Source organism: Cucurbita pepo, chromosome 3, assembly GCF_057944985.1.
Source record: "Cucurbita pepo subsp. pepo isolate OVF chromosome 3, ASM5794498v1, whole genome shotgun sequence".
NCBI lineage: Eukaryota > Viridiplantae > Streptophyta > Magnoliopsida > Cucurbitales > Cucurbitaceae > Cucurbita > Cucurbita pepo.
In genome coordinates, this window is record NC_141800.1 from 18,364,273 (window position 1) to 18,389,702 (window position 25,430).

General features: G+C 40.0%; 6 protein-coding genes across 6 annotated transcripts; 4 read left to right on the top strand and 2 right to left on the bottom strand.

Annotated features, from left to right (window-relative positions):
- The first annotated feature begins 933 nt into the window (after positions 1 to 933).
- On the top strand, positions 934 to 5,260 carry LOC111790650 (uncharacterized). Its single transcript, XM_023671644.2, has 5 exons — positions 934 to 1,375; positions 1,530 to 3,750; positions 4,397 to 4,457; positions 4,608 to 4,831; positions 4,947 to 5,260. The coding sequence occupies exons 1-5, from the start codon at positions 1,261 to 1,263 to the stop codon at positions 4,999 to 5,001; spliced, it is 2,676 nt and encodes an 891-aa protein (XP_023527412.1). The 5' UTR covers positions 934 to 1,260; the 3' UTR covers positions 5,002 to 5,260.
- Positions 5,261 to 7,186: 1,926 nt separating this feature from the next.
- On the top strand, positions 7,187 to 8,950 carry LOC111791905 (hydroquinone glucosyltransferase). The gene has a single exon (XM_023673419.2). The coding sequence runs from the start codon at positions 7,239 to 7,241 to the stop codon at positions 8,832 to 8,834; it is 1,596 nt and encodes a 531-aa protein (XP_023529187.1). The 5' UTR covers positions 7,187 to 7,238; the 3' UTR covers positions 8,835 to 8,950.
- Positions 8,951 to 9,372: 422 nt separating this feature from the next.
- Positions 9,373 to 12,236, top strand: LOC111790430 (hydroquinone glucosyltransferase). The gene is made up of 2 exons (XM_023671317.2): positions 9,373 to 9,447; positions 10,652 to 12,236. Exon 2 carries the CDS (start codon positions 10,666 to 10,668, stop codon positions 12,103 to 12,105), a length of 1,440 nt encoding a protein of 479 aa, XP_023527085.1. The 5' UTR covers positions 9,373 to 9,447; positions 10,652 to 10,665; the 3' UTR covers positions 12,106 to 12,236.
- Positions 12,237 to 16,643: 4,407 nt separating this feature from the next.
- Positions 16,644 to 18,184, top strand: LOC111790431 (hydroquinone glucosyltransferase). Its single transcript, XM_023671318.2, has one exon. The coding sequence runs from the start codon at positions 16,665 to 16,667 to the stop codon at positions 18,054 to 18,056; it is 1,392 nt and encodes a 463-aa protein (XP_023527086.2). The 5' UTR covers positions 16,644 to 16,664; the 3' UTR covers positions 18,057 to 18,184.
- Positions 18,185 to 18,927: 743 nt separating this feature from the next.
- On the bottom strand, positions 18,928 to 21,642 carry LOC111790128 (putative WRKY transcription factor 41). The gene is made up of 3 exons (XM_087122223.1): positions 20,199 to 21,642; positions 19,973 to 20,101; positions 18,928 to 19,703 (listed from the first exon to the last, which is right to left on the bottom strand). Exons 1-3 carry the CDS (start codon positions 20,504 to 20,506, stop codon positions 19,154 to 19,156), a joined length of 987 nt encoding a protein of 328 aa, XP_086978349.1. The 5' UTR covers positions 20,507 to 21,642; the 3' UTR covers positions 18,928 to 19,153.
- A 149-nt stretch (positions 21,643 to 21,791) lies between these two features.
- On the bottom strand, positions 21,792 to 25,284 carry LOC111790782 (rhodanese-like domain-containing protein 4, chloroplastic). Its single transcript, XM_023671839.2, has 8 exons — positions 24,498 to 25,284; positions 23,785 to 23,887; positions 23,622 to 23,702; positions 23,445 to 23,525; positions 23,292 to 23,366; positions 22,954 to 23,034; positions 22,637 to 22,885; positions 21,792 to 22,083 (listed from the first exon to the last, which is right to left on the bottom strand). The coding sequence occupies exons 1-8, from the start codon at positions 25,142 to 25,144 to the stop codon at positions 22,036 to 22,038; spliced, it is 1,365 nt and encodes a 454-aa protein (XP_023527607.1). The 5' UTR covers positions 25,145 to 25,284; the 3' UTR covers positions 21,792 to 22,035.
- Positions 25,285 to 25,430: the final 146 nt, after the last annotated feature.

A 25,430-nucleotide genomic window follows, 5' to 3' on the forward strand; every position in this document is an offset into this window, starting at 1 on the left:
AAATCACATCTACATCCACCATACTAAAATGCTCCAAAATGTAGTATAGGAATATGGGATTAGTTGTAATTATGTATACGTGAGTTATATGCTATCAAATCCGGTAAATATATATATATATATATAGTATGTGTTCCCATTGTGTTTTGATTGGTTGAGGTTTGAATGGGAAAAAATGGAAAATAAAAGTATATTTTATATATTAAAAAGGTGTTTTATTTCAAATAAATTTGTAGCAGGTGAAGTGGTGGTTAAGAATTTTGTTTTTGTGAATTATTTTAATTCATAAAAATGGAATTATTATAGAAAAAGAAAAAAGAAAAAAAAGAAAAAAAGAAGAAGGGGTATTTAGGGGATTGGAAAGGAATGGGTCTGTTTGGCTTTGGCTTTCACTTCTTTTCACAACCAACAGCCAAACACTCCCTTTTTCTCTCTCCTCTTTATTTATTTTCTATATATATTTTTTTTAATTTGAAACCCATTTTTGTAAAAAGATGTTAATTGGAGAGTATCAATTTTACAGTCTTTTGTGGGGCCCACTTATCCCCCCCCCCCCCCCCTTCTTTTTTATTCTTCCACTCCCCAAAAAAAAAAAAAAAAAGAAAAAAAAGAAAAAGAAAAAAGCTTAAACTTCATGGGTCTGTCTGCCTTTTGCTTTTGGTTTTGTTGGAGAAGCTTAAACAATTTGAAACATTGGAAAAAGAATTTTGATTTATTTCTTCAAATATTCCCAAAAGAAAATTAATGATATTTGTTGAGTTCAGCTTTTTAGAATTTTGTAAATTAGCTTTTAAATATCACCATTTTCAACCTATTCTCTGTGGTCAAACATTCCAAAAAGATAATTAATTATACGTTTCAATCTTTTTTTAATTTTGTAAATTTCTTTTAATTATCTAATTTTATTTATACAGTGTCTCCCCCGTTACCATGGGAAGCCTATCTGTGCGGGAAGGGAAGCAAACAAAAACCCGCGCTACCAAACACAAGAAATTGGTGCTTTTCTCATTCATAGCTTCATAACGCCAACGCACTTCTTCTTCTTCTTCTTCTTCTTCTTCTTCTTCTTCCTCTTCTTCTTCTTCTTCTTCTTCTTCCTCTTCTTCTTCTTCTTCATACCATCATGGGGTTTCTTTCTTTTCTTTAGCTCTTCCTTCTCGTTTCTCCTTACCCATCACCATCATACTTCACGCGCTCTTCTGGGTTTTCTCCATTTTCTTCATTCTTCTTTCATCGGCGAGCACTTTCGGAGTTTCTGCAATGTCGGGTTCGGCCAAATTGCGGCTGGTTCGATGCCCCAAGTGTGAGAATCTTCTCCCGGAGCTCGCTGATTACTCTGTTTATCAGTGCGGTGGATGCGGTACCGTTCTACGAGGTATTTCCTTGTTTTTTATTGTGTTCTTCCACCTGAATTCATGTTATGGCTCATTGCAATTATTTGGGAAAATTTAACTGCTGGAATCAAATTTGGGGATGTTGGTTCATGGAATTTTAAGTGGAATGCCCTTTTTGTTCTTTGTTTTTCACAGCCAAGGTTAGAAATCAGGAAGAAGATTCTTTATCTTTTAAGTCTGATGAAGAACGGGTTGGTGGGTCGTCTACTAAATCCTCTAATACTCTCCAAAAAGGGTCGGTTGATTTAAGTGATGTCTCTGATGTGGATTTCAAGTTGAGTCCTGATTCCTTGCCTTGTGATCTAAATGGCTTAGAGAAGGGAAAAGTGGAGGATGCTGAGAAATGTGAAGAACACTTCAATGGCAAGACTGATAAATGGGGTGTTCAGAGAGATCTTAGCTCGAATATGGATAATGATGGTTTGAGTTATTCGATGGGGACGAAACAAGTGGATATGAATGTTCGAATCAACTCAAGCATGCTTGGATCGGGAAGAGAATTGGATTGGCAAAGGGGAGAAACAGGTGGAATGGAGGAGGAGGTGGTTGAGAAGAACTCGAGAGATAATATGAAAAACGTGAGATTCTCGACTTCTAACCATAATGACGATCAAACGAATTATCGGTTCGATCTTGTTTCTGGCGTTGAGGAGCTTATAAGAATTAGAGGCAATGCCAGTGGAGCTGATAAAGTTAAGCACCTTGAACAGGACCGGCTTGAACTTTTGAGGAAGCTGGATGAGTTGAAGGATCAACTTGGTCAGTCTTGCAATATAGTTCATAATCCGAACCAAACTGGTCCAGTCAGTTGTGGGGTGAAGCCTGCTAAACCTTTTTATCACTCAGGGGCTTGGCCTATGGATGGTTCTTTAGGGTCTGACCAATGTGTTGCAGGTCCTTCGTTTTCCAATTGTAGTCCAATGCCTGCTCATGGCTATTGTTCATCGATGCATAATCCAAATAATGCATCTCGTTTAGGGGACCATTTTGGATCACAAATGTTTAGAGGGAACTCCTACCAGTTTTCGTGTGCGCATCAACAAACCCCTCACCAATGTCATTCTGGCCATTATGTCGATACCGGTTTGGATCTATTCAGTCACTACCCTCCTAATCCTCCATTTCATCAGCCTTCTTGCTCCTGCTTCCAGTGCCAAAATAGATATCCACAGGTTCCAGCTCCAGTACCTGGTGCTTACTATAATAGAAGGTTCCCTGATCGTCCAAACAATCCTTCACTATATTCTCATGAAAACGCTACTGCTTATGGTGCACGTGGTAACAATATTAGGACTGCTAATCCTCCCCTGAACTTCCGTGATCGACAAGCCCGCTCGACATGGCCAACTGACTTCAGTTCTGAGATTGGTGGTATCGTTGGCAGTTGTCCTCGGAGGACAGTCTTAGCGAGCGGTGATCGTAATTGCTATCCAATAGCTGGTGGTGCTCCATTTCTAACATGTAATAATTGCTTTGAAATGCTGCAACTTCCTAAGAAGCTAATGTTGGTAAAGAATCAGCAAAGTGTTCGTTGTGGGGCTTGTTCTACAGTAATCAAATTTACTGTTATCAACAAGAAACTTGTTTTCTCCAATCATTCACGGGCAAATCCGTTGCCCTCAGAGGTTGATGATAGTGATGGGCAGGCAGTCAGGGATTATAATTCAAAATTGAACGGCTACTCGAACCGTACTAATTTCTCCTCCGATGATTATGATAACACTGTTTACGATTTCGAGTCACTAGATAATGAGCCCGTGCTACTACAGCCGGTCGGGACAGGTTTAAGCTCAACTAAACAACAAGAGATGCAAAGTTTTCATCCTTCATCTTCAAGTACCTCAGATGATGAAGACAGTCCAGATGTTTTAACCGTTCCAAGGGAAGCTACAAACAATTTACACAATATCAAAACGACACGCTCGCATCCCCTTCCTGGTTCACCTCTTCCGTCATATTTCGATTACTCGGCTAATAATCAGGTGACAAACAGGTTTGCGAAGGGAAATAGAAGTAGCCGTTCAGATCAGGAGAATGTGAAACCCAATAAGGTCACCTCACGGCAGAATTCTTTGAAAGAAGCATCACTAGCAACTGAGATGGATGTGTCAATGAATGAGTACTCTAACACTGTGGCGTTTCATGAGTCACAGGATGCAAATAAAGAAGATAACCAGCCAAGAGTCAATAAAGGAGGGGAATCCTTTCTTGCAAACATTATCAAGAAGAGCTTTAGAACTAATCAAGCAGATGAACGGAGCAGAAGTAATGTTTCAGTTAATGGACACTTAATTCCATATCGAGTGGTCAAGAAAGCTGAAAAGCTTGCTGGACAAGTCCATCCAGGAAACTACTGGTAAGCATACTCAAACGTTTTCTATGTTAATTTGGTTTTTGGGTAAGCTCCGTCCAATCATTTGACATAACTTAAACTGCTATATGCTGCTGACATAGTGGTCAAGGGACACGTTAAAAGAAAAAGTAAAAAGAGTTGTGGTGGGGTTGCAATGGTAGTCACCTAGCTAGGATAGATTAAAACGCCATGAATGTCTTAACTTTAAGATATGATTTGTGTAACGGCCCAAGCCCACTGCTAGGAGACATTGTCTTCTTTGAGTTTTTCCTTTCGGGTTTCCTCTCAAGGTTTTTAAAATGCGTCTGCTAGAGAAAAGGTTTCCACACCCTTATAAAGAATGTTTCGTTCTCCTCACCAACTTACTTATGATCTCACAATTTGTCTCCATTTCTTTTATGGTTTTCTGATACAAGACATGCGTATATGTGGTTCTTCTTTTTATGTAATCTGTCATGATGTATGGCTAGCCGTTTATGTGCAAGTTTTTTAGCAAAAGTAGAAGGCATGCATTGAAGAGAAGTGGATGCTTTTTACTGTACACTTTTGGTGTTGTTTACCAATTCCAAGTTGTACTACGGCCCACTTCACAAATTCCTTCTGTCGCTTGTCCCCTTTGTGCTGATATCACTTAATTAATTGCAATCAGGTATGATGCTCGAGCCGGATTCTGGGGAGTCATGGGCGGACCTTGTCTTGGCATAATTCCGGTAAGATTGAAGCCTAAGCCCACCGTTAACAGATATTGTCTTTTATAGGTTTTGCCTTCTGGGCTTCGACGGTTACATTTAAGTCGATGCATTGTCCTGTGTTTTGATTCTATGTCTCGTTCTCATATCGTTTGTTATCTTACTTTGCAGCCTTTCATAGAAGAATTCGACTACCCCATGCCAGAAAAGTGTGCTGGGGGGAATACTGGTGTTTTTGTGAATGGCAGAGAGCTTCACCTAAAGGACCTGGATTTGCTTGCTGGTAGAGGGCTTCCCACTTCAAGACACAGATCATACATTATTGAAATCTCCGGGCGAGTCCTTGACGAGGACACCGGAGAAGAGCTGGAAGGCCTCGGAAAACTCGCTCCGACGTAAGTGCCAGTGCCAAACCGATACACCTTTGTTTGTTTATGCTAATAATATACTCATGCGGCTTTCTAATCTGTTTATGCTGCTAATTAATATACACACCTTTTTTTGAATCAGAGTTGAGAAGGTAAAGCATGGATTTGGCATGAAAGTCCCAGGAACAGCTTGTTAATCAACAGAACATCATTATATGGGGCAGCTAGTTTGTTTGTTGTCTAAATTACCAGCGTTTGTGTTATCTGTTCTGTTACCTTAGTTAGTGTCTGTGTTCCATGTCCTGAATGTGTCTGTAAATGGTTGATTCCTTCCTTCCTTCCTTCGAGCTGTATTCATCTGTTGATAAGTTATCCACCATTCTTTCTTCAAACAAAAAAAATGTCATCTCACTCTTCTTAGCCGCAAATTTAGCTATTGTGCGACATTTTTTTGCAGTATTGAGTGAGCCAAGCCAACTTAGATTCGCATGTATTTAGACAATCATAATCGTGACACTTAAATAGTGGTAAACATTAAGTCATAGGAAGAGATGAAGGGTAGTTTTGTGTTTGAATGTTTGTAGCATGGCATCCCTTGGAGGAGAGGAGTCCGGTCACAGTCACCGTGAGCGTGACAGGCGGTGATGTTGGAATTTCTTTCTGAAAACATGTAACTTTGATGACAGTACATAACCAAAAAAAGAAAAGAAAAAAAGAAAAAAAGAAAAGGAATAAAGAAAAAGAAAAAGGGTTCTGTTGAGTCTAGAAGAATGTATTTTTAACTAAAGATGCTTTTTTGAAATCAGTCCAAACCTTTTTTAAACTATATATAAAGCTAAAAAGCCTTCACGTAAAAAAATTTATTTTACCCTGGTAACAGCTTTTACTTTTTACTTTTTACATTTTTTTAATTTCATCCAACTGCGAGGTAAAATCTTATAGTATAAAATTAAGTCTATTAACAATGTCTTCTCATGGGTTTGTACTTATAAAAGTCAATTCAAGAATATAAATGGCAAGTTCTCTTTAACAAACGTGTTTTGAATAGGAGCGGAAAAGCTAAGGTTACATTCTCCCCGTGTATTAATATATATTAGAAAATAAAAATTATCCATAAAAAAATCTTTCGTTTTTGTAGTTTAATTGTCATTTTAGAAATAAAGTAGTGGGGCAACTAAATTTGAAATAAATATATGGTTAATTCATTTATTACGTGTTTTATTTTTAATATTTTTAAATTTGTAGAAAGGTGAGGCAAAAATAAATGATGGTCTGCCGCCCTCGTTGACAGGCCGAGGCCTTGCAAAGATCTGTGAACCAACAAAGACAACAAGCCCACCTAAACCATCCATGGTTCGAAGCCCTCCGCGTCATGGACCCGACCCTCCACACAACACGCTCACCAAATGATGATTTACACGTGGGACCAAGTCAAATAGTTATGTATAATGTGCATCTTTTTGTAGATCAATTATGAACCTTTCGAGATTAAGAAATGATTGAAAAAACTTTACCATCTTCATTCATGTTCATCATCATGTCATAATATTTGCATCATTTATACTCAATTAATGCCTTTTCCTTCACATCCACCCATGTTTCCCCACATTATTATTAAATTTGTTTACAACTACTAAGTTCAAACCTAATTTAATTTATAACCATTTGTTGTTAACAAGAATACATTTCTTTAATTTTGTAATGGCCCATGTTTTCAAAGAGGCGTTGTTTATTGAGTTTATACCTGTTGAACAAGCACCTTACCAATATTGTAAGGTGTGAGATCCCATATTAGTTGAAGAGAGAAACAAAACATTTAAAAACCTCTCCCTAACAAACACATTCTAAAACCTTGAGGGAAGTTCGTAAGGAAAAGCATGACCAAACAACCTTGATATTTGTTAGTGGTGGCCTTGAATGTTACACAAGGTAAGTTCGATATTGTTGATTTAAGAATGACCCATCAAATTTTTACCCATTTCATATCATCGAGGTAAAGTTAAGGCCTTTCCAACAAATATCAAGGTTGTTTGGTGCAACAACTAATTAACTCCTCTTGCTCAATTTGAAATTTATGGAAGGAGGATTGTTAATTAAGGAGATAATCATCCGTTTATGAGTAAATAATATATCTCATTGTTACTACACCTTTTGATGAAATAAAAAAAATAAAGTCCCGAAAGTTTATGTTTAAAGTGGATAATATGATACTATATTATGAGATGAATAGATTAAATAAAAAGTTATTATCAACCAGAAAAACAATGATATATATGTAAGCTTCTAGTAGATGAAGTGTTTTAGACGTCATTTTTGACGTTAGTATCAACCCAATAATGCATGGGCGTACTCCAAGGAAGACTTGGGTCATGAACCACGGCTCAATTTTATAAGGAGCTCTAAGGCATAAGGCTTACGTTTGACCTGACATCACATGTTCTTCTCTGTTCTTCTCTGTTCTTTCCACCCCTTTGCTGCCTTCTATATAATTCCCCTCTTTCCCCTTTCCTTCATTCATCGCATTTCAAAATTCAAACCCACTTTCTCTTCTCTACTTTTCCTTCCTTTTCTATTAACCATAACCGCCGCCGCCGCCGCCGCCGCCTCCATGGAAGCTCCGCTTGCCATCCCTCATCTGGCTCTTTTACCGAGCCCTGGAATGGGCCATCTCATTCCACTCATCGAATTTGCCAAACGCCTTCTCTCCCACCACCGTTTAACCATCACATTCGTCATCCCTTCCGATGGTCCGCCGTCCACGCCTCAAAAGGCCGTCCTCGATTCTCTCCCTGCCGGCATCGATTACCTCTTCCTCCCGCCGGTTAGCTTCGACGATCTCCCCGCTGCCTCCAAAATTGAAACCATCATTACTCTCACCATTTCTCGCTCTCTCCCTTCCCTTCGGAACGTACTCAAATCCATGGTCGCTAATTCCAACCTCGTCGGATTGGTCGTCGATCTTTTCGGCACCGACGCCTTCGATTTAGCCAAAGAATTCAACATTTCCTCTTATATGTTCTTCCCCTCCACCGCTATGTTTCTTTCCTTTGCTCTGTTTTTACCCAAACTCGATGAATCCGTCGCCGGCGAGTTCCGCGACCTCCCCGAGCCAATCAAAATCCCGGGATGTATTCCGATTCAAGGCAAAGATCTGTTGGACCCAGTTCAAGATCGGAAGAACGAAGCCTACAAATGGACGCTTCACAACGCGAAGAGGTATGCTTTAGCAGATGGGATTTTTCTCAACAGCTTCCAGGAATTGGAGCCCGGAGCAGTAAATTATCTGCAAGAAGAGGAAGCAGGGAAGCCCCCTGTTTACCCAATTGGACCATTGGTGAAAATCGATGCAAATGAGAAGGAAGAAAGGGCAGAGTGTTTGAAGTGGCTGGACGAACAGCCACATGGGTCTGTTCTGTTTGTGTCATTTGGAAGCGGTGGCACTCTGTCGAGCGATCAAATCAACGAATTGGCATCGGGATTGGAAATGAGTGGACAGAGATTCATATGGGTTGTTAGAAGTCCAAGCGATAAAGCCGCAAACGCCACCTATTTCAGCGTCCAAAGTCAGAGTGATCCATTGGCTTTCTTGCCAGAAGGGTTTGTAGAGAGGATCAAAAACAGAGGCCTGGTGGTGCCGTCATGGGCGCCGCAGGCTCAGATCCTCAGCCACAGCTCCACCGGCGGGTTTTTGACACACTGTGGATGGAATTCAACTTTAGAGAGCGTGGTTAATGGGGTTCCTCTGATTGCTTGGCCGCTTTACGCAGAACAGAGAATGAACGCAGTGATGCTAACAGAGGAGATCAAAGTGGCGTTGAGGCCGAAAACGAATGAGAAAAATGGGATTGTGGAGAAGGAAGAGATTTCGAAAGTGGTGAGATCGGTGATGGAAGGGGAAGAGGGGAAGAAAGTGCGTCGGAAAATGAAAGATTTGAAGGAAGCAGCTGAAAGAGTTGTTGGAGAAGATGGATCATCCACCAAAATAGTGAGTGATGTGGTAAACACGTGGAAGGCCAGAATTTCCACGTAGGAAAATTAGATAAATTTTTCTTTCCTTTTGTTGCATTTAGAAATCCTCTGCTGTCTCTTCATCGTGTTCTTCGTTTATTCATCTAAAAAAATGTCACTTATTTTACTTGCCTACAAGGATGAAAATGTCTAATTTAAATTTACGGATATATCCACGTGGATATTTGGATATCCACCAATATTCTAGTAAAAATCACTGAAAGAATTAAACAATATGATATTATTTAATAGAAAGAGAAAAAAGAGAATTAAAAATTATAGCATTATGTGTGAAAATGATATAATGTTATTATTTATAATAATGAATTAGTGTATAATTAATTAAAAGGAATCGATGAACTAAAAATGGTAATAATAAAATAAAGAGTGGTAGAGAGAAAAAACAATATTATATATATATAATAAAGAGAGAAAAAAAAGTGGGAGAGAGAGATGGCGTGAGGTGCGGAGTGAAGGAGAGAGGAGGTTCCCACATCGGAAAAATTCTGAACATGAGAACCTTAATGGCTATAAATAGGTTAAAATATTGAACGAGATATCGAAAAGATATCTTCATTTTGGCGACATTTGTAAGGTCTTGGCGACATGATGAGCCTCCCTCCCTTACATGTGAGGTATCAATGAATACAATAATTGATTACTCATTTATTTTGCTTTTTATCCTTTGGTGTTATTTATGGATATTTTTTCCAACCTAATAAGTAGCTTGTTTTCTATTCATTTTGCCTCTTAATAAATATATCTTTAAAGAGATTATTCTCTATTTTAAATAAATAGTTTCTAAAAGTTTAACCTATTATTAACTCAACCTAACAACTATGATTTAATTTTATAGTTTTAGTTTTTTTTTTTTTTTTTTAATAAAAAATTATTGATATTATAATATGTCATTTAGTATTTTATTTTATTTTATAACTTTTTATTAGCTTTGAACAGGTTTATTATATCTTCAAGTTTTTTATTTAATAAAGAAATATCATAACTACATTATAAAAAATACATTTTAAGAAAAATATTAAAAAAAAACTCTAAGAACTTTATTCTTCAAAATAATGATTTACTTTCAAATCTCAATAAAAGGAATGATCTAAATTATGTCTTGTCAAATTTTCACGGACCAAGTATCTGGAGCCCATCTTTATCGTTATTATCATTGCTTATTCCCATGCCAAAGAAGTATTCTTTGTTTTCTTTGTTCTATAAGTTTTGTGGAGAATCATACATACTTTGCATCTTATCTTATACTTTTTAAATCTTATTGATAAATAAACGACACTTGGCCTCTCTCCAATGTTCCATCTTTAAGAAAGAAAAAGAAAACTGAGTATTTATTTATGAGTTCAATAAAAAAATTGAAAGTTTGACATTTTAGTAAAAATATTATGTTCAAATAGACATAGTGTACAAATATATTTAGATTTGCTTTTGTTTTTTATTTGGATATGGTTTTTTACCATATCAAATTAATAATAATTTTTTTTTTTTGAAAAAAAACGTTAGTATAATTCAAAAAATTACTAAATTTCATCCACTTAAGTTTATTGAGATTTTTAATTTAAGATTGTGGTCAGTTCTATTTAAGAAAAAAAATGAAGCAAGGAGTAGTCAAATTTATCACCTACCAAATGTTTTAAAAAAAGCAGAAAAAAGGAAAATCGTCATTTTTAATAAAGTTTTTGTAAGGATGTCAGAATTTAATAAGTTATCTTGAGGAACAGGCTTGATATGCTGCCAATTCATGTCTTTATATTGGGCATTTTTCTGTGCTAATCCGGCAACCTAATCTCAATCCCTCCTCCGCGCCTCTTTGTTTCACAGCCACAGCCACAGCCATGGAAGTTTCCCAGACAGACGGCGGAGCTCAATCTCCATCAGTCCACATAGTGATGCTTCCAAGTCCAGGTATGGGCCATTTAATCCCTCTCCTTGAGTTCGCCAAACGCCTCCTCACCTTCAACCACCATTTCACCATTACCTTCGCCATCCCTTCCGATGGCCCTCCTACAACTGCCCAAATTTCCGTCCTCTGTTCCCTCCCTCCCCAGATCCGCCACGTCTTTCTCCCACCCATTTCCCTCAACGATCTTCCCCTCGATTCGAGAATGGAAACCATCATTACCCTCACCGTCGCTCGCTCTGTTCCTTCTCTTCGAGATCTCTTGGAATCCATGGTGGCCGATAATCAAACTAACCTCGTTGCCTTGGTTGTCGACCATTTTTGCATCGACGCGCTCGATGTGGGTAAGGAATTTAACCTCTCCTCTTGTATTTTTTTCCCCTCTACTGCCATGGCTCTCTCCGCCAATCTCTGCTTAGCGGAGCTCGACGAAATGGTCACTGGAGAGTACAGAGACCATCCCGACCTGATTCGAATTCCAGGATGCACTCCGATTCATGGGAGAGATCTATTCGAGCCGACTCAAGATAGGCAAAACCAAGCCTATAAATTATTTCTCCAAAATGCAAAAAAATTTCGATTCGCAGATGGGATTTTTGTGAATAGCTTCCCGGAGTTTGAGCCGGGTGCCATTAGTGCTCTGAAATTGGCAGAACCCCCGATTTACCCCATTGGTCCAGTGGTGAAAATGGATAAAAATGGCAGTGGTGAAGGTGCAGAATGTTTGAATTGGTTGGATGAACAGCCACATGGGTCTGTCCTGTACGTGTCGTTTGGGAGTGGGGGGACTCTATCCAGCAAACAAACCGTGGAGTTGGCGATGGGATTGGAAATGAGTGGGGAAAGATTCCTATGGATTGTCAGAAGTCCCAACGACGAGTTATCAAATGCATCCTATTTCAGCGTGCATTCACGAAACGATCCATTGAGTTATCTGCCGGAGGGGTTCGTGGAGAGAGTGAAAGGGAGTGGGCTGTTGGTGCCATCATGGGCGCCGCAAACTCGAATCCTGAAGCACCGCTCCACCGGTGGGTTTTTGAGCCATTGCGGGAACAATTCGGTGTTGGAGAGCGTAGTAAATGGGGTTCCTCTGATTGCTTGGCCGCTTTACGCAGAACAGAGAATGAACGCTGTGACGCTAACAGAGGAGATCAAGGTGGCGCTGAGGCCGAAGGTGAATGAGGAGAATGGGTTTGTGGAGAAGGAAGAGATTGCTAAAGTGGTGAAGTCGCTTTTCAAAGGTGAAGAGGGGAAAAAAGTGAGTGCTAGAATGAAGCAATTGCAAGACGCGGCCATTAGAGCCGTCGGAGAAGATGGGTCTTCTACAAAAGCCCTGCGCCAAGCGCTTCTCAAGTGGAAAGCACCAACTTTTTAATCATTTCCATATTTTCTCACTCTTTTAATGATAAAATAAAATAGAATAAAATAAAATAAATAAAATTATATGTTATTTTAAATTAAAAGGTTAATATTTTTATATAAATAAAAGGGGGTGTTCGAATTTTAGTCCATTAGTCCATTTGTTTGTGAGAGAGTGTGGTTGTCCGACCCACAGCACCCACCAGAGCAGAGCCATTCACCGCCATGGAAGAAGCTCAATCTCAAACGCCCCACGTTCTAATTGTTAGAATTGGTCAATCCATTAGAATAGCTTGAAGTTAGTCATGCCATAAGAATAGGCTTACTTCGTTAGTTTCCTATGAAATCGGATCTATTAGTTAATCTTTTGCCAATATAAATAGAATATGTCCTCAATAGTGTGAAGTACAGTTTTGCATAAACTTGATATGGTATCAGAGCCGAAATAAGATCCACGAGATCCATAGCCTCTGCTGTTAGACATGTCAATCCCGAACAACACAATGTCTTCTCCGTCGATCAGTCAGGTGATTAGTGTTAAGCTTACACAAGAAAATTATCTACTGTGGTCTACCCAAATCCTTCCCTACTTGCGTAGCCAAAACCTTGTTGGTTTTGTGGATGGATCCATGCCTGCACCAAGCCAGACGATCGCCGTTGAACCAAGTGAAGAAACAGGGAATCGCAAAATTATCATCAACCCTGAGTTCACAGTCTGGTACCCCCAGGACCAGCTGGTACTCAGCCTCATCAACTCATCAGTCACTGAGGAGGTTCTCAGCACGATGGTTGGAATCACCACTGCACGAGAAGCCTGGATTACGCTGGAGCGACAATTTGCTTCCACATCTCGAGCAAGAGCAATGCAGATCCGCATGGAACTCTCTACTATCCAGAAAAAGGACATGACAATGGAGGTCGAGGTAGTCGCGGTCGTAGTCGTCAGTTAAATAGTGGTCATGGACAATCAAGGCGTACTGTGAACAATCCTGGACGTCAACCATCAAAGACACAAAGCAGCTCAGGCATTGTCTGTCAGATTTGTGGTAAGCCCAATCACGATGCTTTGCAATGCTGGCACAGATTTGATCAGGCATATCAAGCCGAAAATAATCTCAAACAAGCAGCTTTGGCAACAAGTGGATACACTAGTGACACAAACTGGTATGTTGACACTGGAGCCACAGATCATATCACCAATGACCTAGAGAGGCTTACCACCAGAGAACGCTACACTGGCACCGACCAAATTCAGGTTGCAAATGGCGCAGGTTTGTCTATCTCTCATATTGGGAATTCATTAATTTCTGGTTCATCTCTTGTTCTGAAACATATCCTATATGTTCCTAAAATCAATAAGCACCTAATTTCAGTACAAAGACTAGCATCTGATAATAATGCTGTTGTAGAATTTCACCCAAACTATTTTTTGGTTAAAGACCGAGTCACAAAGAAACTCCTGCTCCATGGTAGATGTAAGAATGGCCTATACGTTCTACCGCATAATTTCAGTCAAGCCTTGCTGACAGCCAAACTTTCGAAAGAACAATGGCACAGAAGGCTAGGGCACCCTGCATCTCCAATTACCATTAGAATTCTACAAGATAATAATTTAGCTATAGATACTAATATTCCCTCTTCCTCAATTTGTAATGCTTGTCAATTAGGGAAAGCACATCAATTGCCATTTGGTTCTTCTCAGCATGTATCTACAGCACCCCTTCAATTAATTCACACTGATGTATGGGGTCCATCCATTGCGTCAGTAAATAATTCCAAATATTATGTTTCCTTTGTTGATGATTTTAGTCGTTATGTTTGGATTTACTTTCTGAGATGCAAATCTGATGTTGAGTCTGTGTTCCTTCAATTTCAAAAACATGTTGAAACTATGCTAAATACCAAAATTCGCTCCGTCCAATCAGATTGGGGGGGTGAATACCATCGGTTACACAATTATTTCAAATCCACAGGCATTGAACATCATATCTCCTGTCCTCACACACACCAGCAGAATGGGTTAGTCGAAAGAAAACACAGACACATTGTAGAAACTGGCCTTGCTTTACTCGCTCAAGCCAACATGCCTCTATCCTACTGGGATGAAGCTTTCAACACAGCTTGCTTTCTTATAAATAGAATGCCCAGCCGAACCATACAACAAGACACACCACTTCATAAATTGTTTGGTAAAAGTCCAGACTACTCCATGCTTAGGGTGTTTGGCTGTGCTTGCTGGCCTAATTTAAGGCCTTACAACAACAAGAAACTGAGTTTCAGAACTACTAGATGTATATTCTTGGGTTATAGTTCTTCTCATAAGGGATATAAATGCTTAAATAGAAGTACAGGACGTATTTACATCTCTAGAGACGTGGTTTTCGATGAAAATATTTTTCCTTTTGAAGAATCTAAGCCACCAAACAAAACCACAAATCCACATCATCCTGTTCTACTTCCAGCCTTAGCCAAACTTGCTAATTTTTACACTGAAAATGCTCTTACAGATATTGAACCAGTTGTTAGTAATTCCCATATGAATGATGGTCAAACTGATAATATTGCTAGTGACAACTTGTCTGGTGTCAGCTTATCTTCTGCAGATAATACAAGAAGTTCAGAGGAAATTGCAGAATATGAAGCTGAGAGCAGTTCGATCAATGCTCAAAACCAAACTCATGAACATGTGTCTGATCAACCAACTGAAGCAGCTAGTCAACATCCAATGCGAACAAGGTTGAGAAATAACATTGTACAAGCTAAACAATTCACTGATGGAACTATCAGATATTCAGAAACCTCAAGAAAATTCGCAAGCGCTGTAACTATCACAACTCCGATCATAGAGACTGCTACTGAACCTCGAAACCTGCAGGAAGCCATGCAACATCCAAGATGGAGAGGAGCAATGAATGATGAGCTCTCAGCGCTAAAACGAAATGCCACTTGGGATCTAGTTCCACCCAAACCTGGAATAAATCTCATTGATAGTAAATGGGTGTATAAAGTGAAAAGAAAAGCAGATGGGTCAGTTGAAAGATTAAAAGCAAGATTAGTTGCCAAAGGATTCAAGCAAAGATTTGGTGTTGATTACACTGATACTTTTAGCCCTGTGATCAAACCGTCAACAATCAGGGTCATTCTTTCGCTAGCAGTAACCAAGGGCTGGAATATGAGACAAGTTGATATCCAAAATGCATTTTTGCATGGAATTCTGAAAGAGGAAGTGTACATGCGACAACCACCAGGATTTCAAGACTCAGCCAAACCAAAGAATTACATATGCAAGCTCAAGAAAGCCCTTTATGGCCTGAAACAAGCCCCAAAAGCTTGGCATTCAAGGTTGACTGGAAAACTTATTGAGTTAGGCTTCAAGGCTTCAGTAGCTGATTCATCTCTTTTTATTCTCAAAAACAGAGAGATAACTATCTATATGCTCATCTATGTTGATGATATAATTATTGTGAGCTCCTCTGATCAAGCAACCGAAAGGTTGATTCAGAAATTGAAAATAGATTTTGCAGTAAAAGATTTGGGTGGTCTTGAGTATTTTCTGGGTATTGAAGTCAAGAAAACACGAGATGGTATCATACTGTCACAGAGACGATATGCCTTAGATTTGTTGAAAAGAGTAAACATGGAAAAATGCAAACCTATGTCTACACCAATGGGTTCTGCTGAAAAATTATTCAGAGAACAAGGAATACCCTTATCAGCTGAAGAACAATTCAAATACAGAAGTACAGTGGGAGCACTACAATATTTGACAATGACTAGGCCTGATTTGGCATTTGCTGTCAATAAAGTGTGTCAATATCTTCATACACCTACTGATGCTCATTGGGGTGCTGTGAAGAGAATTCTTCGTTATGTTAAAGGCACACTAGCATTAGGAGTGAAAATTCAGAAATCAACCATGATGTTGTCGGGGTTTTCTGATGCTGATTGGGCTGGTTGTCCCGATGATCGACGTTCAACTAGCGGCTTTGCTGTATTTCTTGGCGCAAATCTAATCTCATGGAGTTCCAGAAAACATGCTACAGTGTCAAGATCAAGCACCGAAGCAGAATACAAGGCCATTGCGAATCTTACTGCAGAAATGATTTGGATCAAGTCATTACTGAAGGAACTGGGCGTGTATCAATCAAAGGCTCCTCGCCTCTGGTGTGACAACCTCGGAGCTACATATTTAACTTCAAATCCAGTATTTCATGCTAGAACGAAACATATTGAAGTTGATTTTCATTTTGTTCGAGAACAAGTAGCACGTAAAGCAATGGAAGTTCGGTTCATTTCATCAAGTGATCAAGTAGCTGATATCCTGACAAAACCACTGTCTAAAACTCCTTTTACTACACATTGTAACAATCTCAACATGTACAAGACTTGTTGGGATTGAAGGGGACTGTTAGAATTGGTCAATCCATTAGAATAGCTTGAAGTTAGTCATGCCATAAGAATAGGCTTACTTCGTTAGTTTCCTATGAAATCGGATCTATTAGTTAATCTTTTGCCAATATAAATAGAATATGTCCTCAATAGTGTGAAGTACAGTTTTGCATAAACTTGATACTAATGATGCCAAGTCCGGGAATGGGTCATCTTATCCCACTCATCGAATTTGCCAAACGGCTCGTCTTACTGCACCGCTTCACTGTAACTTTCGCCATCCCTTCCGGCGACGCTCCTTCCAAAGCTCAAATCTCCGTCCTAAATTCCCTACCCTCCGCTATCGACCACCTCTTCCTCCCGCCTGCTCCATTGAATGACCTTCCAAGCAACACCAAAGCCGAAACCATCATCGTCCTTGCCGTTAGTCGCTCTCTTCCCTCTCTTCGCGACCTCTTCAAATCCATCGTGACCCAACGCAACCTTGTCGCGCTCGTTGTCGACCAATTCGGCACTGTGGCCTTCGATGTCGCTAAGGAATTCAGCGTCTCGCCTTACATTTACTTTCCTTGCGCCGCCACGACTCTCTCGCTTATTCTCCACATGCCAAAGTTGGACGAGTCGGTCACCGGCGAGTACAGAAACCTCACCGAACCTATTAGACTTCCGGGGTGCACCCCAATTCCAGGGAAGGAATTGCCGGATCCGTTTCTAGACAGGGAAAATGATTCCTACAAGTTTTTTCTCGGCACCATGAAGAGGTTTGTGTTAGCAGAGGGGATTTTCCTCAACAGCTTTCTGGAATTGGAGCCCAGTGCCATAAATGCTCTGCAATTGAGCGGATCCGGCAACCCCCCAATTTATCCAGTTGGTCCATTGGTGAAAGTTGATTCAAGTGGGAGTGAGGAAGGGGTTGAATGTTTGAATTGGCTGGATAAACAACCGCATGGGTCTGTTCTGTTCGTGGCGTTTGGAAGTGGGGGAACTCTGTCGAGTGTTCAACTGAACGAATTGGCTTTGGGATTGGAAATGAGTGGGCAAAAATTCATATGGGTTGTTAGAAGTCCGAGCGATAAGGAAGCGAGTGCATCATTTTTCAGTGTCCATAGCCAGGATGATCCATTGAGGTACTTGCCGGAGGGGTTCGTGGAGAGAAACAGGGGAAGGGGATTAATGGTGCCGTCGTGGGCTCCGCAGGCACAGATACTGAAGCATGGTTCGACCGGGGGGTTCCTGAGCCACTGCGGGTGGAATTCGACATTGGAGAGTTTGGTTAGTGGGGTTCCTCTGATTGCTTGGCCACTGTATGCAGAACAGAGAGTGAACGCCATCATTTTAACAGAAGAGATTAAGGCGGCGCTGAGGCCGAAGATGAACGAGGAAAGTGGGATTATTGAGAAGGAAGAGATAGCAAAGGTCGTGAAGTGTCTGTTTGAAGGCGAAGAGGGGAAGAAAGTGCGTGCGAAAATGGAGGAGTTGAGAGTTGCAGGGGAAAGGGCCATTGGAGACGGGGGATCTTCTTCGAGAACGCTTCTGGAAGTAGTTCAGAAATGGAGGAGCAGCAACGTTTCGGGATAGAGATCTTTGGAACTGGTTTCCTCAAAATAAGATTACCGTTTAAATCCGTAAGTTTGTAATGTAAATGTTGTGTGTGTGGTTTCATGTTTATTTTCACTAAATAATGAACTTTATGGTTTAAATTAAAATTCGTTGTGTCTTGGTAAGTAGGGCAATTGGGAGTGGTTGGAAGAAGATATGGTGAGTAATAATATGGACAAAATTTGAGAGCACATCAGTTGGCCCACCCCTTACTTTCTAGAATGTGATGCCTTTTAATTAGTTGCAAAGGACGTGACAAGCACCTCACTCAACTCTCGAATCACTGGACGCACCAGATTCGTTTGATTCAAATCATATTTTCTCAACAATAACTTCTTCGAATAAATTGCATCATAGAGCCTCCCATTCAATGGAGGAGGCTCGACTTCTTCTCTTGAGTCCTCGAACAAAGTACACTATTTGTTCGACACTTCTTTTTTACTATATCTTCAAGGCTCACAACTTTTTTGTTTTGGAGATTCTATAAACATGACTAAGTTAAAAGCATAATTCTGGTACCACTTTTTTGTTTTGGAGATTCTATAAACATGACTAAGTTAAAAGCATAATTCTGATACCATGTTGTTCGAAATCATGAGTTTCGACAATAGTATGCATAAGTTAGACTTTGCTTTTGGTTTCCCAAAAAGCCTCATATCATTGGAAATATATTTATTACTTATAATCCTATGATTAACCTCTTAATTAGCGGGAGATGCGGACCCCTCTCGCAAACAATATGTCCAACCCGTCCATGCCTCCACCCATCCAGATATATTCGATGTGGGTCAAACTCATGGCAGTGATTTGGGCTAAAAGCTCATATTCTTCTTCTCCTCCTCTTCTCCACTTCTCCAAAGGCCCATATTCAATAACTTAATGAAATCATTACATTACATTTCTAAAAAAAAATTCACCACTAAAACATTACAAACTTAAAGAACAAAACAAAATTTAAAATACACAAATTAACCCCAAAGTTATTGTTACACGGAGAAAATAATAATAATAATTATATTGAAAATGAAGAAAAATTAGTAAAAAGGTAAAAAAAAAAAAAAAAAAAAAAAAAAACTTTATGAAGAGATGAAATCTAGAGAGTCAAAGGGGAAATTCTGGTCAAAATCGAAATCCCAATCCTCATTACAAATCGGCGAATTGGTGACTGAAGTTGTCGCCGAAATCATGTCCGATTGCTCCGACGATTGAACCATCTGAATCCCTCCGCCGTGGTAGCCGCTCCAGTCCCAGGCCGTCTCCTCCGACGTGGCTGACGAAACTGGCGCTGCAGACAAGCCGCCGTCGGCAAAAAAAGGCAGGTCCATCATGGGGGAGGAGAGAAAGGAAATGGGCGGAAAAACATCGTCAAAATCCTCCGATTTAACACCGAAATTGAAGAAAATTTCGGAATTCGGGTTCCGCTGCTGAGTCTGACCGGTTTCTTGATCTCCAGAGATTTCATTTCGAGGTGAACCAGAAACCAACCCCAAATTATTAGTGGATTGGTTACATGTGTGTCGTCCTCTGTAGGTTACGTCGAAAATGTTTGGATCATTGTCGGATCTTTGAACTTGTTTTGTGGCCAAACATCCTCGTTCATGTCTATGACTACATCTGTAATAACATCTGCACATTTCAAAATTACCCAAAAAAATTAGATAAATCAAACCATTTTATTCATATTTATAATATCAACATGTTCTCCACTTGCATCACCCAATCAATTTGGTTGGTTGACTTTTCTTTCTTCACCCAATTAAGTTGGTTGACTATTCTTCAAACATGTGGAAATAATGCTAATCCGCAACTAAATCCCAAGTTGTTATTAATCAAATGAAACCCTAAATACCCATTAATGCCAAAAATTAACCCAAGATTTATTTATTATTATTTACCTTGGGAAATTAGCTCCATGGATATCTTTTTGGCCATACTTTCTCCAACTATAACCATCGTTGAGAGGACCTTCAGGGGCAGTTCCTCTGCAAATCTTAATTTCCTCTGTCCATTTAGGCAGTAATTTTCTGCAAAGATAAAAAGGATTTATCTCCAAATCCAAAGAACAAAGAACAAAGAACAAAGAACAAAGAACAAAAAGTTGGAACTCAAAATTTAATTTACCTCCTCTTCAACACATCTCTACTACTGTTCTTCCTCTTGTTCTTGCGGGGTTCTCCTTCTTCTTCTTCTTCTTCTTCTTCCACCGAAGCAATTTTATGGGTTGTCGGATCTGGCATTATTGAACTAGAAGAGTTGAATTTCAGAAGCAAGAGTGCTTTCTCGAAAGAAGACTGAATCATTTCAGTCAAGAAGAAGCATGGTTCTGCTGGGGAAGAGGAAGAAGAAGGGTGGAGATGGGTTCTGAGTTGAAGGGCCAGCTCCTTCCCCTGAGTCAACTCGGTGATCAAACTCTTGTGTTCCATTTCCATTATTACAAATTCCCAAAGAAGAAATGGCGGCGGCGGCGGCACACACAGTAGTTGATAGAATCTAAGAAGAATATGGTCATTCAAAGATTCAAATTTTGGCGAAACCCAGAAACAAGAAAGCTGTTTTCACTCAAATGGGTCACTCCCAAATCCCAATTACTGTGAACCCAAAAGAGGAAAGAGGGAAAGGCTCCCAACTTTGAGAGAATTGAAGAGGTATGGAAGTTGGGTTGGAAGCGAAGGGGGATATAAAGATGTCAAACACTGAAGAGAGAGAGCCAAGACGTGTAAGAAGGGCTGTGAAAGAAATAAATACTAAATAAAGGGCAAAAAGTTGGGAAAAAGTGGAAATGGCTGACCATTTCAAAAGCCATCGGGTGCAGTAATTTGATGTGGGTTCTGTAAGCATAGCCAATGTGGAAGGGACAACGCGGAAAGAGGTTCCATAGGCAGTGACGTCGTGTGGTGAAGTCAGATATGAACCCTTTGGTTACGTCGACACATCATGTGGGCCTTTGATCTTCGACTCTGAATCATATTCAAAACGCATCGGACTTTCTCTTAAAAGAAAACAAAAACATCCAAGTTTTCTTTGACGCGGTTTCCTTTGACTTTGAACCCTCTTTCATTACTTATCACTCTAAGAAGATGATGCCATTTCATGCTTGAACAGAGACGAAAACATAGTATGCAGCAGACCCACAAATGATAAACAAGTATGTAAAGAGTGTTTAAAGGAAAAGGTTGTGACGTCGAATGATCTTCACATGTACGTTTAGCCTGAGGTGCTGACGCTATGGATGTAATAGGAGATTTCGTGTAATGCTCGAGTAAAGGAAAGATACATGAATGAACCAAGATTATATCTCAACGAGAGTTATCTTAAAACTTCAAAGCTAAATGTGGGTCATCTGGGGTGAACTCCTATTAATTTTATATTGTTTGATTTCAAATTCCAATTCCATTTGGTCAAAAATTTGAATTCCATCTTCAAATTTGCTCCCTATCTTTCTTTTCAAAACTTTGACCAATGAATAAATCATGATAATACTCAAAGAAGAAGACTTCCAACTCAAGCAGATATGCTGAACAACCAGACTCTCAAACCAAAAGAGTATGAATGGTTCCAGTTGTTTTGAAAGATTCATAACTTGAAAAGGAAACATCATGGCCCCTCTCAAAGTTGGGCAGAAACCATGATTCTTAGAACTACTTATGCAATTTCCAGTTGATTCATACCTGTTCCCCACTCTGTTTTCTTTAGTGAAGGTGAAAGAGTACTGAGTTTTTGAATTTGGAGCTTAATCCAATCTTCATTTGAAGAGTTTGAGGTCAAAGTTGCAAATAACTACAATTTCATTGACTTGTAATATGAAAATCACAAAAGCAGCATACTTTTTTGTTGGAGACTAACAGCAACGACCTACTCTGTCATCCATGCCTTCTTTCAACACTAAAACATATGACAAGCTCACCCACCATACCTCACTAATGTAGACTCTGGGATTCCCAGCTAGATTACTCCGCCGTTACGGCTGCGATGGCGTAGGAGACGTCGGAGGCCTGAAATCTGGATACTGCAACCAGGGACAAAACATGGAGATTTAGAGATAGTATGTATCATGAATGTCATTAACAGGCAGAAAACAACTTGATAAAATGACTGCTCCAAGTTGGGGATATTGTGCCTACTGCCAAGAGTTGAGTATTAAACCACCCAATGATAACTGTGTCTTTGAGTTCTAAAGCGCACCCATTTTGGTCTTAGACTAGAACCTCTAATTTCGAGTATGAGTATTAGAAAACATGGCTTGAGGTACTGCTAAGTGCTAAAGGCAAACTATAAAAGATGTCCGGTTGGAACCAAGCTGTAACGGCCCAAGCCTACCGCTAGCAGATATTGTCCTCTTTGAGCTTTTCCTTTCAGGCTACCCCTCAAAGTTTTTAAAACGCGTCTGCTAAGGAAAGGTTTCTACACCCTTATAAAGGGTGTTTCGTTCTACTCCCCGATATCCCACAAACTGTTTTAGGCAGTTGACAAGTTCTCCACTTTTCTGAGATGCAATCTACAACTAGAAGCTTGGGAACAAAAAAGCAAAGAAAAGAAATACTCATGGACGTGATAATTACATAAGGATATGGAGAAAGCGGCCTCGAGATTTTGGGCAACGATTCTGCCTTTACTTCTTGTTTGGCAACCGAAGTTAACTCGGGAGCAGGCTCCGCAACAGCTTCTGCTTTTGGTTCAGAAGTCAAGACAGGGGCAGCCTCTGCTGTCTGTAGAGTGTCACTGGATGTTGCAGCCTCCACAGCTGCCTCTTCTGCTGCAGGCAGTAACTTGCCTGTAGCAGGCAATGGTAATAGAGCCTTTCCAATGTCCTGACATTCATAGATGGTTGAGATTATGAGATTATGTGATAGTAAATTCAACAGAATGTATCAAGTACCTTCAAATCGTCGACAAGATCTTGTGGGGCAACCTTGGTGTTTAAGAACTCATCAACTTCTTGAAAAGTTTTCTTCCGATCCTATTACCAATGGATTGAGGTCAAGCATACTTCAGTAACCAAAAGCAGAGCGGTTAGGTTGAACGACGTATTATCGTCAAAAATCCGAATAAAAGAACAAGTTCCCACGAGACGTAGGTACTAAAAGTAGATGATCTGAAAAAATTAAGTCAACATGATGATGTTGTCTCGAATGATGTGTTCGATGGGGAATTTTAATGTCGAACAACTCTAGGATGATGGTGAACACAGCATTAAGTTACATATATCCAACTCACCTCAGCGGATAGGAGTTTCTTGCTCACAAACTGAATGATTGCAGCTGAACCCAGAAGTTGGAGAACAGTTTCCATCTGTTGAAGGAGATAATCTAAGACTTATTATTATTGGTTCTCTTGATATTGTTTCATAGGCAAAGGATATGAGCTAACCTCAGCAAAAGCCAATACACCTACTCCAGTAGCTGCTGCAGCAACAGCAGTAGCAACAGCAGGCAGACCTTCAGAATCCTCCTACACGTAAATTTTAATCAAGAATCTTAGAGAAAATCCAATCATCTTTGGCCAATGCAAAGTTTTAAGTAAACGAATTGGAATAGAAATGCATACACCAAATGCACCGGCAATGGCATCTGTTAGACTGCTAAGGCTGAAAGATGACTTCGGTGTTATCCAAGGAAGATCACTATTCTGCGCAAGGCACAGATCCAAGTGAGAACCTCCTAGAATATACTGAAAGAAATACTTAGAGACAAAGAAGAATGGTGATAACCGTCCATCCACGAGGTCCTTCTGCACCATCTTTAATAGCAAAAGCAGCTTTGAATCCATTGACAGTTACCAACTCAGCTACGAGTTCGGAGTTGCCATCATATCTGTCTTCCAAAAAAGCTTAGACAGATCATTTTCAAACACCATCTGTCAGAATAACTATAACAGCTCAAGTCAACCGCTAACAAATATTGTCCGCTTTAGCTCGTTACGTATCACCGTCAACTTTACGGTTTTTAAACGCGTCTGCTAGGAAGAGGTTTCCACACCCTTATAAGAAATCGTTCCCTTCTTCAATCGATGTGAAGTCTCACCGTAACTATGATTCTAGACTACCAGAAGATTTCAATTTTCCATAGACCACAAAAGATGCTTACATTTGCTAAAAGTAGTTCATTGACATACAATCTTGTTTTCGCTATCAGTTCGGATTCACCAACCAAATGGCGGGTAAAGGCATCCTGATTGATTTGTGAACTAAAAGAACAATTCTTATCTTCAAGTTAGTGATATAGCTTGAGGGTATCAATTAGACCTGTCACTGTCTTTCAATCAAGGGCCATCAAAAGGAAAGACACGATTGGTTGTTTATATAGTTAACTCTAACAAACCAACAAACAGGGAAATAGGTAGAATTGCTCATTAGCCAGGTTTTAAGTCTAAACTAAGTTAACAAAGATGAGCACCTACGTAAAGAGTTCTGCAAAGGCTTACTTGTCTAAAATGAACAATGTGGTATTCTGAGGCTCCTTGAACTTCAAACCAAGCTTCTTCAAGAAACCTGGCTTACCTTCACCGTTGTAAGTGATGGACACAGGCTTTTTGCCCAAACCCCGAACATCAGGGCCGCCCACCTTCCTTAGTTCAACCGGTGATCTAATATCAAGTAGCTGAGCATAGGCATCCTCTCCCAATTTTGCATAAGCATTTCTAGCGGACTCAACACCCCATGGCTTAGATTTTCGGGGAAAAAGCGAGAAGAAGAAAGGGAGTGCCAAAATGACAGCACCACCAACAACGATTCCAGGATTCTCTGTCCCAAAATTTATAATCCCATCAAGAACCCCATTTAAATCGAAGTCCCCAGATGACGAAGTGCTCACAGATTGTTGGAGAGCCTCCTCGTATGTCAGAGCTCCGGCAACACCAGCATTAAGCACCGAAGATAACAGCACTAGGCTTCCTTGTAAGCTTCTTGATGAACAAATTCCTTGTGGAACTGGTAAATTTGTGCTGGAACTAGCAGAATTTGGCGACTTGAAGGAGGGAGGAGATGGGATTGGGGAGAGTTTTCTGGGTTCTCTTTTTCTGTCGGAAAGAACAGCCAAGGGGCTCAAACTTGCTGCATTGAGGGCCTCCATGCCAATTTTGTTCTGATGAGATGGATTCAACAAACATAACAAGTGAAGTGTTTATGCCAATTTGGCATATTTTGGTGGGGATATGATTGAATGGAGGGCAAGGTGTGAAAAGGGATGACAAGGCTTAGCTTGAGAGAGTTGTGTTGCAATTGGGACTCTTGTTTTTCTTCAACAGAGTGCTGAGGTGGAATGAGAGATGATCTGCAACCAATAACAAGATGACATGTGGCAGGATGATTGTTTTTGGAGAGACGTGTTTGTGTGGCTGAAAGTTAAGAGTGGAAAG

Coding starts and splice junctions, on each gene's coding strand:
- LOC111790650 (XM_023671644.2), top strand. CDS start 1,261: ATGTCGGGTTCGGCCAAATTGCGGCTGGTTCGATGCCCCAAGTGTGAG. Junction 1,376..1,529: donor ATGCGGTACCGTTCTACGAG/GTATTTCCTTGT, acceptor TGTTTTTCACAG/CCAAGGTTAGAAATCAGGAA. Junction 4,458..4,607: donor CTTGTCTTGGCATAATTCCG/GTAAGATTGAAG, acceptor CTTACTTTGCAG/CCTTTCATAGAAGAATTCGA.
- LOC111791905 (XM_023673419.2), top strand. CDS start 7,239: ATGTTCTTCTCTGTTCTTCTCTGTTCTTTCCACCCCTTTGCTGCCTTC.
- LOC111790430 (XM_023671317.2), top strand. CDS start 10,666: ATGGAAGTTTCCCAGACAGACGGCGGAGCTCAATCTCCATCAGTCCAC.
- LOC111790431 (XM_023671318.2), top strand. CDS start 16,665: ATGATGCCAAGTCCGGGAATGGGTCATCTTATCCCACTCATCGAATTT.
- LOC111790128 (XM_087122223.1), bottom strand. CDS start 20,506: ATGGAAATGGAACACAAGAGTTTGATCACCGAGTTGACTCAGGGGAAG. Junction 20,102..20,198: donor AGAGATGTGTTGAAGAGGAG/GTAAATTAAATT, acceptor TTATCTTTGCAG/AAAATTACTGCCTAAATGGA. Junction 19,704..19,972: donor CATGGAGCTAATTTCCCAAG/GTAAATAATAAT, acceptor TGAAATGTGCAG/ATGTTATTACAGATGTAGTC.
- LOC111790782 (XM_023671839.2), bottom strand. CDS start 25,144: ATGGAGGCCCTCAATGCAGCAAGTTTGAGCCCCTTGGCTGTTCTTTCC. Junction 23,703..23,784: donor AAGGACCTCGTGGATGGACG/GTTATCACCATT, acceptor TGCCTTGCGCAG/AATAGTGATCTTCCTTGGAT. Junction 23,526..23,621: donor CCATTGCCGGTGCATTTGGT/GTATGCATTTCT, acceptor ATTTACGTGTAG/GAGGATTCTGAAGGTCTGCC.